Source organism: Chiloscyllium punctatum, unplaced genomic scaffold (genome assembly GCF_047496795.1).
Source record: "Chiloscyllium punctatum isolate Juve2018m unplaced genomic scaffold, sChiPun1.3 scaffold_774, whole genome shotgun sequence".
NCBI classification, from domain to species: domain Eukaryota; kingdom Metazoa; phylum Chordata; class Chondrichthyes; order Orectolobiformes; family Hemiscylliidae; genus Chiloscyllium; species Chiloscyllium punctatum.
The window spans coordinates 28,870-42,204 of NW_027310508.1; the positions used below are offsets into that span (position 1 = coordinate 28,870).

At 55.4% G+C, this 13,335-nt stretch overlaps 1 protein-coding gene across 1 annotated transcript in view; it reads left to right on the forward strand.

Moving 5' to 3' along the window:
* The first annotated feature begins 1,544 nt into the window (after positions 1–1,544).
* LOC140473900 (kelch domain-containing protein 3-like) overlaps positions 1,545–13,335 on the forward strand; it is a 39,693-nt gene continuing 27,902 nt past the window's right edge. The window contains exon 1 of the mRNA XM_072567653.1: positions 1,545–1,610. Within this exon, the coding sequence (XP_072423754.1) occupies positions 1,584–1,610 (27 nt within the window). The 5' untranslated portion in view covers positions 1,545–1,583. The remainder of the gene's footprint in view (positions 1,611–13,335) is intronic.

Genomic DNA, 13,335 nt, shown 5'->3' on the forward strand with positions numbered 1-13,335 from the left:
TACTCCAGCCCCCCTGCACACACTCTCTACTCCCGCCCCTGCACACACTCTCTACTCCAGCCCCTGTGCACACTCTCTCCTCCAGCCCCTCTGCACACTCTCTCCTCCAGCCCCTCTGCACACACTCTCTACTCCAGCCCCTCTGCACACTCTCTCCTCCAGCCCCTCTGCACACTCTCTCCTCCAGCCCCTCTGCACACTCTCTCCTCCAGCCCCTCTGCACACTCTCTCCTCCAGCCCCTCTGCACACTCTCTCCTCCAGCCCCTCTGCACACACTCTCTACTCCAGCCCCCCTGCACACACTCTCTACTCCAGCCCCTGCACACACTCTCTACTCCAGCCCCTGTGCACACTCTCTCCTCCAGCCCCTCTGCACACTCTCTCCTCCAGCCCCTCTGCACACACTCTCTACTCCAGCCCCTCTGCACACTCTCTCCTCCAGCCCCTCTGCACACTCTCTCCTCCAGCCCCTCTGCACACTCTCTCCTCCAGCCCCTCTGCACACACTCTCTACTCCAGCCCCTCTGCACACACTCTCTACTCCAGCCCCTCTGCGCACTCTCTACTCCAGCCCCTCTGCGCACTCTCTACTCCAGCCCCTCTGCGCACTCTCGCTACTCCAGCCCCTCTGCGCACTCACTACTCCAGCCCCTGTGCACACTCACTACTCCAGCCCCTGTGCACACTCGCTACTCCAGCCCCTGTGCACACTCTCTACTCCAGCCCCTGTGCACACTCGCTACTCCAGCCCCTGTGCGCACTCGCTACTCCAGCCCCTGTGCGCACTCGCTACTCCAGCCCCTGTGCGCACACTCTACTCCAGCCCCTGTGCACACACTCTACTCCAGCCCCTGTGCACACTCGCTACTCCAGCCCCTGTGCACACTCGCTACTCCAGCCCCTGTGCGCACACTCTACTCCAGCCCCTGTGCGCACACTCTACTCCAGCCCCTGTGCACACTCGCTACTCCAGCCCCTGTGCGCACACTCTACTCCAAGGCATCCTTGTGTAAACTCTGCTGCACAGAAGTGCACGTTAAATCAGCTGAGGCTGAGGCTCGAGTCCCAAGGGCCGGGAAAAGCTTTCACATAATTTCATTATGTTTGTTATTTCAGCTTGTGTGCGTGTTTATCCAACTTCACCTTAAATGGACCCGAACTGTCAGCCTTTCCTTCTCCCTCTGGGGGGTGAGATCCATTCCCCCTGCGCCAAACCCTGGGGAAGAAAGTTACCCTTGTGTTCTCCATCGTCCCCAATTGGTGGTGAATTCTGGTGTCAGCTCAGTATGTTAAATATCTTTCCCTATCAGTTCTCCACTGAGAGCACTGTCTGACTGACCCACTCAGCTCTCCTCTTTTGTTCAGGAGGTTGGGATCCTCCTGTGCCCAGCTCCATCTCAGTCTGTTTTATATTGTTCCCCAGTGCCCTCCGAAGGACAGGTAGAAATTGAAGTTATCCTGTTTTTAATAAGAGCAAGGCCAATGTGGAAATGTTCCTGTGTTTTTATGTCACTAACATCTTTCATGTGTTTGTCTAGGCTGACTGTTTCTCAATGACATCCATCGCCTCGATGCTGTGACAATGATGTGGACCCTGATCAATGCAAAGGTGAGTCAGCAATCTCCCCAGAGACAGGAGCTCCCTAATACCCCACCACCACAGTAATTCTCCAACTCACTGCAGTGTGCTCTGGCACTAACCACCAGCTGGCATCGTTCTGATCTGGAAAATCTTCACCTCCCCTCCTGACCCAGCAGGGCTGGCACGGTGGCTCAGTGGTTAGCACTGCTGCCTCACAGCACCAGGGTTCCCAGGTTCGATTCCAGCCTTGGGCAACTCTCTGTGTGGAGTTTGCACATTCTCCTCGTGTCTGCGTGGGTTTCCTCCGGGTGCTCCGGTTTCCTCCCACAATCCAAAGATGTGCAGGTCAGGTGAATTGGCTATGGTAAATTGCCCGTAGTGTTAGGTGCATCGGTCAGAAGTCTGGGTGGGTTGGCCTTCAGAGGGTTGGTGTGAACTGGTTGGGCCGAAGGGCCTGTTTCCACACTGTAGGGAATCGAATTGAATTGAATCCAAGCAGTAAGGCCAGAGTTTCCCAGGCTGCCTTTGTGTGAGCAGTCACCATTCTGAAATGTACAAGAACCAACCAGCCTCCTGCCCAGGTCCACATTGCATTGTCTTTGTACAAATATTTTGTTCAGTCAGCTGTCCAAAGGTGCTGTTAGCCACTCTCGCTTTTTAAACCAGTCCCATTCATTTACATACAGTTCATCAAATTGATTTGGAGTCCCTTGGCTGATAGCATCATCAGAGAGAGCCTGCCTTGGACCGTCTCTGTTACAGAATAACAGAACATTGGCACCTCCATCCAGCCCATTGAATGTTCTGCTGCCATTTGACAACAATTTTACAACATTATGTAGAAACAGCATCTCTCAAATTCATGACCAAACCCCCCACAACTAGGGAAGCTCTCCCATTTCAGCTCGTCCTCGATGTTCTCTCTATCTCCCCTCCCCATCCCCCCCATCCCAACCCCTTTCAGTTGGATCGGATCAGAGAGGGACTTTGCTGTCGGAGTCAGCCAGTGATTGGACTGTGCCCGTTCAATCTTCATGGGCAGCTTAATCCCATCAATTCCATGGGATCAGAAAGCTCCCCGTGTTGCTGTGTCACATAATGTTCATCCATCAGTATTGTCCTGGGTGTGTCCAGTGTCTCCTAAAGCACATTTGTGGTTCAGAATTGTTTTATCTTAACAAAACCCAGTTCTGTTCCCTTAACCATGTGACCAAGTGCCATGGTGACTCCCACCTTCTTAACATCCTTTGGGGAATGTTTAAATCTTTTCACTCCCCAGTTTGGTGGCTAAACATTTCAAAATGCACAGGGGGCTTCATTGTGGTTAGGTTTTGTGTAATTCTTGTTGTAGTTATTTGTTGATTGGATGTGAGTGTTCACTGTCTAGGTCCAGTATTTATTACCCCGTCCCTAGTTGCCCCCTTGAGAGGGTGGGGGGGGAGCTGCCTTCCTGACCCACTGCAGGCCGTGTGCTGTGGGTAGACCCACAATGTCCCTGAGGGAGGGAATTCCAGGATTCGGACCCAGTGACACTGAAGGAACGAGGAGATATTTCCCAGTCAGAATGGGGAGGGGCTCGGAGGGGAACTTGCAGGGGGTGGGGTTCCCGTGTATCTGCTGCCCCTTGTCCTTCTCGATGGAAGGGGCTGTGGGTTTGGAAGGTGCTGCCTGAGGATCTTTGGGGAGTTCCTGCAGTGTATCTTGTAGATGGTACACACTGCTGTTACTGAGGGTCGGTGGGGGGGGGGGAGGGAGGGGATGGTACACACTGCTGTTACTGAGGGTCGGTGGGGGGGAGGGGGATGGTACACACTGCTGTTACTGAGGGTCGGTGGGGGGGGGGAGGGAGGGGATGGTACACACTGCTGTTACTGAGGGTCGGTGGGGAGGGAGGGAGGGGACGGTACACACTGCTGTTACTGAGGGTCAGTGGGGAGGGAGGGAGGGGATGGTACACACTGCTGTTACTGAGGGTCGGTGGGGGGAGGGGGATGGTACACACTGCTGTTACTGAGGGTCGGTGGGGGGAGGGAGGGGATGGTACACACTGCTGTTACTGAGGGTCGGTGGGGGGGAGGGGATGGTACACACTGCTGTTACTGAGGGTCGGTGGGGGGGGGAGGGGATGGTACACACTGCTGTTACTGAGGGTCCGGTGGGGGGGAGGGGATGGTACACACTGCTGTTACTGAGGGTCGGTGGGGAGGGAGGGGATGGTACACACTGCTGTTACTGAGGGTCGGTGGGGGGAGGGAGGGGATGGTACACACTGCTGTTACTGAGGGTCGGTGGGGGGAGGGGATGGTACACACTGCTGTTACTGAGGGTCGGTGGGGGGGGGGAGGGGATGGTACACACTGCTGTTACTGAGGGTCGGTGGGGGGGGAGGGAGGGGATGGTACACACTGCTGTTACTGAGGGTCGGTGGGGGGGGGGGGAGGGGATGGTACACACTGCTGTTACTGAGGGTCGGTGGGGGGAGGGAGGGGATGGTACACACTGCTGTTACTGAGGGTCGGTGGGGGGAGGAGGGGATGGTACACACTGCTGTTACTGAGGGTCGGTGGGGGGGGGGATGGTACACACTGCTGTTACTGAGGGTCGGTGGGGGGGGGATGGTACACACTGCTGTTACTGAGGGTCGGTGGGGGGGGGGAGGGGGATGGTACACACTGCTGTTACTGAGGGTCGGTGGGGGGGGGAGGGGATGGTACACACTGCTGTTACTGAGGGTCGGTGGGGGGGGGGGGAGGGGATGGTACACACTGCTGTTACTGAGGGTCGGTGGGGGGGGAGGGGATGGTACACACTGCTGTTACTGAGGGTCGGTGGGGGGGGGGAGGGGATGGTACACACTGCTGTTACTGAGGGTCGGTGGGGGGGGAGGGGATGGTACACACTGCTGTTACTGAGGGTCGGTGGGGGGGAGGGAGGGGATGGTACACACTGCTGTTACTGAGGGTCGGTGGGGGGGGGAGGGGATGGTACACACTGCTGTTACTGAGGGTCGGTGGGGGGGGGAGGGGATGGTACACACTGCTGTTACTGAGGGTCGGTGGGGGAGGGGATGGTACACACTGCTGTTACTGAGGGTCGGTGGGGGAGGGGATGGTACACACTGCTGTTACTGAGGGTCGGTGGGGGGGGGAGGGGATGGTACACACTGCTGTTACTGAGGGTCGGTGGGGGAGGGGATGGTACACACTGCTGTTACTGAGGGTCGGTGGGGGGGGGAGGGGATGGTACACACTGCTGTTACTGAGGGTCGGTGGGGGGGGGAGGGGATGGTACACACTGCTGTTACTGAGGGTCGGTGGGGGGGGAGGGGATGGTACACACTGCTGTTACTGAGGGTCGGTGGGGGGGGGAGGGGATGGTACACACTGCTGTTAGTGAGGGTCGGTGGGTAGGGGGAGGGAGGGGATGGTACACACTGCTGTTACTGAGGGTCGGTGGGGGGGGGGAGGGGATGGTACACACTGCTGTTACTGAGGGTCGGTGGGGAGGGAGGGGATGGTACACACTGCTGTTACTGAGGGTCGGTGGGGGGGGGGAGGGGATGGTACACACTGCTGTTACTGAGGGTCGGTGGGGGAGGGAGGGGATGGTACACACTGCTGTTACTGAGGGTCGGTGGGGGGGGGGGGGGATGGTACACACTGCTGTTACTGAGGGTCGGTGGGGGAGGGAGGGGATGGTACACACTGCTGTTACTGAGCGTCGGTGGGGGGGAGGGAGGGGATGGTACACACTGCTGTTACTGAGGGTCGGTGGGGGGGGAGGGGATGGTACACACTGCTGTTACTGAGGGTCGGTGGGGGGGGGGGATGGTACACACTGCTGTTACTGAGGGTCGGTGGGGGGGAGGGAGGGGATGGTACACACTGCTGTTACTGAGGGTCGGTGGGGGGGAGGGGAGGGGATGGTACACACTGCTGTTACTGAGGGTCGGTGGGGGGAGGGAGGGGATGGTACACACTGCTGTTACTGAGGGTCGGTGGGGGGAGGGAGGGGATGGTACACACTGCTGTTACTGAGGGTCGGTGGGGGGGGAGGGAGGGGATGGTACACACTGCTGTTACTGAGGGTCGGTGGGGGAGGGAGGGGATGGTACACACTGCTGTTACTGAGGGTCGGTGGGTGGGGTGAGGGAGGGGATGGTACACACTGCTGTTACTGAGGGTCGGTGGGGGGAGGGAGGGGATGGTACACACTGCTGTTACTGAGGGTCGGTGGGGGGGAGGGAGGGGATGGTACACACTGCTGTTACTGAGGGTCGGTGGGGGGGGGGGATGGTACACACTGCTGTTACTGAGGGTCGGTGGGGGGGGGGGATGGTACACACTGCTGTTACTGAGGGTCGGTGGGGGGGGGGGGATGGTACACACTGCTGTTACTGAGGGTCGGTGGGGGGGGGGGGGAGGGGATGGTACACACTGCTGTTACTGAGGGTCGGTGGGGGGGGGGGATGGTACACACTGCTGTTACTGAGGGTCGGTGGGGGGGGGGGGGGGGGTGAGGGGGGGGGATGGTATACACTGCTGTTACTGAGGGTCGGTGGGGTGAGGGGAGAGGGGGGGGAGGGGGATGGTACACACTGCTGCAGTGTCATGTTTGCTACTGTCCGAAGCTGAGCTGCTGGGACCTGGTGTTGAGGTCTCTCACTGAGTCTCTCTGTCAACACCCTGTTGTGTTATCAGACTAGGCCCCTGTGTAAAGGGGCTACATGACAGTTGCTGTGAAACCTGTGCTGGATTTGAGCCTTCTCTCCATGTCTTTTCCCATTGGTTTAACCATCACCAGAAATGTGTTGTGATGATATTTGAGGATCCATTGTGATGCCCTTGGCTGGTCCCTGTTCCCATGGAGAGGGTCTGGCCTTGTACCAGATCGGAATGAAGTGTTTTGCTGCAGTGGGCAGTTATTCAGCTGCGATATTGCAACTTACAGCTCGGAAACAGTTTGATCGTTCATTTCTTGTGCTGAAGGAGCTGTTTCTGTTTGTCACACGGCCGACTCGGAGTGTGGGGCACCCCGGTCTGTACTGTTCACCTGGTCCTGCCCGTTGGTATGCAGACTGTAAGGCTGGCTTTTCTGAAAAATATAGTCAGCGTTTTGTAACTGAGAGCTTGACGGAGGTGCACAGTTTGTGGGAAAACGATGTGTTTTTGTTTTGACCCTGGCAGAGTGGAGTGGCCTTGCGTACTCCGAGCCCTGGTACAATCACACAGACTCTCCTCTTGATATTTGAGAGAGGTTTGTACACAAGTGTCAAACAGGACTGTCACAATCCAAACCATTCATCAAACCCGTTCAACACTTTCCAGAAATGGTCAGAACATAGAGAGCAGACTATTTATACCAAGGGCCTCAGGGGACCCTCCTCCTGCCTCTAATATTAGCAGGTGGATAGAAAGGCTGAAAGCCAGCTCACAGAAATACCTCTGGTCTCCTTGGATAGGGCAGCGAATGAGCAATGGCCGGTTTCTGGTTTGGTTCACTGGCTAGGTCGGCCTAGCCCCTCTCCCAACTGACTGGCTCGGCCTAGCCCCTCTCCCAACTGACTGGCTCGGCCGAGCCCCTCTCCCAACTGACTGGCTAGGTCGGCCTAGCCCCTCTCCCAACTGACTGGCTCGGCCTAGCCCCTCTCCCAACTGACTGGCTCGGCCTAGCCCCTCTCCCAACTGACTGGCTAGGTCGGCCTAGCCCCTCTCCCAACTGACTGGCTAGGTCGGCCTAGCCCCTCTCCCAACTGACTGGCTCGGCCTAGCCCCTCTCCCAACTGACTGGCTCGGCCTAGCCCCTCTCCCAACTGACTGACTGGCTCGGCCTAGCCCCTCTCCCAACTGACTGGCTCGGCCTAGCCCCTCTCCCAACTGACTGGCTCGGCCTAGCCCCTCTCCCAACTGACTGGCTAGGTCGGCCTAGCCCCTCTCCCAACTGACTGGCTAGGTCGGCCTAGCCCCTCTCCCAACTGACTGGCTAGGTCGGCCTAGCCCCTCTCCCAACTGACTGGCTCGGCCTAGCCCCTCTCCCAACTGACTGGCTAGGTCGGCCTAGCCCCTCTCCCAACTGACTGGCTAGGTCGGCCTAGCCCCTCTCCCAACTGACTGGCTAGGTCGGCCTAGCCCCTCTCCCAACTGACTGGCTCGGCCTAGCCCCTCTCCCAACTGACTGGCTAGGTCGGCCTAGCCCCTCTCCCAACTGACTGGCTAGGTCGGCCTAGCCCCTCTCCCAACTGACTGGCTAGGTCGGCCTAGCCCCTCTCCCAACTGACTGGCTCGGCCTAGCCCCTCTCCCAACTGACTGGCTCGGCCGAGCCCCTCTCCCAACTGACTGGCTCGGCCGAGCCCCTCTCCCAACTGACTGGCTCGGCCGAGCCCCTCTCCCAACTGACTGGCTCGGCCGAGCCCCTCTCCCAACTGACTGGCTCGGCCGAGCCCCTCTCCCAACTGACTGGCTCGGCCGAGCCCCTCTCCCAACTGACTGGCTCGGCCGAGCCCCTCTCCCAACTGACTGGCTCGGCCGAGCCCCTCTCCCAACTGACTGGCTCGGCCGAGCCCCTCTCCCAACTGACTGCTCTCGATGCCACTTCAGGGTATCCGAAAGGTAAACCCCATTACTGAGGGGCTGGAGTCACATGGAGGTCAGACCCAGGTAACCACAGCAGATATCCGTCCCCAAAGGCCAAGAGTCAACCAAATGGATTGTTCTCCCAAACCTTTATTTGGATGAATATAAAACTGCAAAAGCCGAAGATCTTAAAACAAAAACAGAAATAGCTGGAGAAACTCAGCAGGTCTGGCAGTCTATGGAGAGAAGCACGGTTAATGTTTCAAGTCCTTCTTCAGGCACCAGGCCATTCAGCCCTTTGCTCCTGTTCTAAACAATTGTGGCTGATCTGATTTTAACCTCAGCTCTACCTTCCTGCACATCCCTGAGAATCTTTCATCCCCGATCATCGAGAATCTATCCACCTCTGCCTCAAAACGATTTCAGGATCCTGCATCCACGGCTATTTTTTTGAGGAAGGGATTTCCAGTTTCTTGTTAGAGTGAAAGATAAAGTTGGGAAGATTAGGGAGCAATGGATTAATGAGGACATTGAGGTTCTAGTCAGGGATAAAACCAAATCATCGACACATTCAAATGGGATCAAATGAATCTCTTGAAGAGTCCAAAGGGTGGAGGGGCATTCTTAAGAGGAAGATAAAGGGGGCATTTGCGATAGTCTTGGCAAGAAAGGGTAATGGTAACCCAAAGAGATTCTACAAGTACATTGATGGCAAAAGAGCAACTAGAGAGAGAGAGAGTGGGAGCACCTTAAAGATCAAGGAGGTCATCTTTGTGTTGAACCTCAGCAGATGGGAGAGATATTAAATGAATATTTCACTTCAGTTTTTACTGTGCAGAAAGAAATGGAGGCTAGAGAACTCGGGAAACAAATACCGATGTTTTGAAAACGGCTAATATGACAGAAGAGGAAGTGTGAAGTCTCCAGGACCTGACCAAGTGTACCTCAGGAAGTTGTGGGAAGTTAGGGAGGAAATTGTAAGGCTCCTTACAGAAATATTTCTATCACCTATAAACACAGGGGAGGTGCTGGAGGGTGGCTAATGTTGTGCCTTTATTTAAGGAAGGTTGGAAGGGGGGGTGCCTTGGAACGATAGACCTGTCAGCCTGACATCAGTGGTGGGTCAATTGCTGGAGCTAATTCTGAAAGATAGGATTTACGTGCACTTGGAGAGGCTTGGAATGACGAGGGATAGTCAGCATGGTTTTGTGCGAGGGAAATCACGAGTCACAAACTTGATTGAGTTCTTTGAGGAAGTAACCACAAGATTGATTAGGGCAGAACAGTAGGCATTGTTTGTTTGGAGTTCAGTAAAGCCTTTGACAAGATTCCGCATGGTAGACTAATTAGTAAAGCTCGATCGCCTGGGATTCAGGGAGAGCTTGCTCATTGAATATAAAATTGGTTTGAGAGGTGGGGGGGGGGGGGGGGGGGGGGGTGCTGGAGGGTTGTTTCTTCAGACAGGAGGCCTGTGACCAGCAGTGATCCACAGGGATCCTTGGGTTCGTGGTTTCTCATTTAGAGAAATGATTTCAATGAAAATATAGGAGGCATGGTTTGTATATTTGCAGGATGACACCAAACTTGGTGGGAGAGTGAAGAGTGAAGGAGATTATCTGAGATTACAAACGGATCGTGATTGATTGAGTCCGTGGGCTGTGGAGGGGCAGGTGGAGTTTAATTTGGATAAAAGCAAACCAGGGCAGGACTTACCCAGGTAATGGTAGGGCCCTGGGTATGCTGTAGAACAGAGAGACTGAGGGGTTTGCATGTATGATTCTTTGAAAGGGGAGACAGGGGGGGTTAAGGTGGTGTTTAGCACACTTGCCTTCATTGCTCAGCCCATTGAGTCTCGGAGATGGACTGGACACTGCTAAGGTCACTTTTGGAATACTGTGTCCCGTCCTGGTCGCCCTGCTGTACAAAGGAAAGGTTTCAGAAAAGGTTTACCAGACGGTTGTCGGGATTGAAGGGTAGGCTGGGACTTTTTATCACTGGAATGTAGGAGGTTGAGGGGTGACCTCAGAGAGGTTTATATAAGCCCATCCAGAAGGGCGTGGATAAGGGGAATAGTAAAGGCCATTTCTATTGACAGTGAGTTGGAGAGTCTTCCAGAGGAGGAACCCTCCTTTCCACATCCACCTGGTGAAGCTCCCTGAGGATTTTATACGGTCCCAATCAGCCCCCTCTGACTGTTTTAAACTCCCGAGGATACGGGCTGAGCCTGTCTAACCTTTCCTCAGAGCGCAACCCCCCCCCCCCCCATTCCAGTCCTTAGTGCAGTAGGCCATCTCTGAACTGCTTCCCGCACATTAACATCCTTCTGTAAGTACACTGCCCAGTACTGTACCCAGTAATCCAGGTGCAGGCTCCCCAATAACCTGGGGAACTGAGGTTCAATTCCCCCTCACAATAGACCAGCACATTCTCTCAGCTTTCCTGGCCTCTTACTGTCCCTGTAGACTCACCTTCTGGGACCCATGCACTCGGACACCCAGATCCCACAGCACCTCAGTGTTGTGAAACCTTTTGCCACTTAGGGAATGTGCTGTTTTTTGATTCTTTCAGACAAAACGGGCAATTTTGACACTTTCCCACATTATACTCGATTTGCCAGATCTGTACCCACTTACTGAGCCTATCTCCACCCCTTTGGAAGCTCCTTCTGCCCTCTTCACAACTCACCTTCCTCCCTATTGCTGTGTCATCAGCAAATTTAGCTCCGTACCTCCAGTGACCAGCGACAGTGGGTTCCTGGTTATCATTCGGGATTCAGACAGGGGTCCCAGAGCATTTCCGACGTTCTGGATTACTCATCGAGCAACAACATCCCAATCCCATTGCCCCCCCACCCACCCCCGAAACCAGACCACGCTGTATATACAACCCTCACTGTAGCTCAGGAGCTTGCCTTGAAAGCTGCAAACTTCTCCTTCCAGTCACTGGGTTGGAAACAGCCTTTTCCTCCATTTTAGCCCATGCTCAAAGGGGGGGGGTTGACTACAGGCCGAACGAGGGAACCATCCCGAGTGTGGATTCAGGAGAATGTTTGTCTGCAGGGCCAATGAGAGAGGGCACAGCTGAGAGAGCTGAAACCTGGCCCAGGGCTGGGGGCCCAGGTAGATGTGACCCCCCCTCCCAGTGCTCTGTATAATTGGAACATTCCATTCCCCTCACAGTCGAACATAACACTCTGTGTCCTGAGGGTTTAATTTGTTAAATGAATTGAATTTCAATTCCCTCGTTGCTGCAGTGTGTCTTGAACGGAACTGAAGTGGGACTGGTGTCTGTGAGGAACTCAGTCAGTGTTACTGATTGTCTGTGTACACAGTCACTGAGTGAGTGACAGGGCAGACTGGGGAGGAACTTACTGACAGAATGCTGTTCAGACAAGATCTCCCTCAGCAGCTGGGTTAGTGGGAGGGAGTCAAAGGGCTGACATTCACTGACACTGTCATCGGGTCAAGAGCTTAACCCCAGCAGCCCGGTGTATGTTCACATCAGGAACATGGAAACCAGAGATGGACACTCGCTGCAGCTTTGACCCAGTGTGTCAGCTCCAAGACTCAGTCAGCTCCCTCCCTCTCTCTCCCTCCCTCTCTCTCCCTCCCTCTCTCTCCCTCCCTCCCTCTCCCTCCCTCCCTCTCTCTCCCTCCCTCTCTCTCTCTCTCTCTCTCTCTCTCACACACACAGACACATTCACAGACTCACACTTTCACTCTGCACTGTCCCAGCTCACTCTCACACACACACACACACACACACACACACACACACACAGACCCGCACTGTCCCAGCTCACTCTCTCACACACACACACACACACACACACAGACCTGCACTGTCCCAGCTCACTCTCACTCTCACACACACACACAGACCTGCACTGTCCCAGCTCACTCTCACACACACACACACACACACAGACCTGCACTGTCCCAGCTCACGCTCACTCTCACACACACACACACACACACACACACAGACCTGCACTGTCCCAGCTCACTCACACACACACACACACACACACACACACACACACAGACCTGCACTGTCCCAGCTCACTCACACACACACACACACACACACACAGACCTGCACTGTCCCAGCTCACTCACACACACACACACACACACACACACACACACACACAGACCTGCACTGTCCCAGCTCACTCACACACACACACACACACACACACACAGACCTGCACTGTCCCAGCTCACTCTCTCTCACACACACACACACACACAGACCTGCACTGTCCCAGCTCACTCTCTCACACACACACACACACACACACACACACACACAGACCTGCACTGTCCCAGCTCACTCTCACTCTCACACACACACACACAGACCTGCACTGTCCCAGCTCACACTCACTCTCACTCTCACACACACACAGACCTGCACTGTCCCAGCTCACTCTCTCTCACACACACACACACACACACACACAGACCTGCACTGTCCCAGCTCACTCTCTCTCACACACACACACACACACACACACACACACACAGACCTGCACTGTCCCAGCTCACACTCACACACACACACACACACACACACAGACCTGCACTGTCCCAGCTCACTCACACACACAGACCTGCACTGTCCCAGCTCACTCACACACACACACACACACACACACACACACACACACACACACACACACACACACACACACAGACCTGCACTGTCCCAGCTCACTCTCACACACACACACAGACCTGCACTGTCCCAGCTCACTCACACACACACACACAGACCTGCACTGTCCCAGCTCACTCTCACTCTCACACACACACACAGACCTGCACTGTCCCAGCTCACTCACACACACACACGCACACACAGACCTGCACTGTCCCAGCTCACGCTCACACACTCACACACACACACACACACACACAGACCTGCACTGTCCCAGCTCACACTCACTCTCACACACACACACAGACACACACACAGACCTGCACTGTCCCAGCTCACGCTCACACACACACACACACAGACACACACACACACACACAGACCTGCACTGTCCCAGCTCACTCTCTCTCTCACACACACACAGACACACACACACACACACACACACACAGACCTGCACTGTCCCAGCTCACTCTCTCACACACACACACACACACACACACACACAGACCTGCAC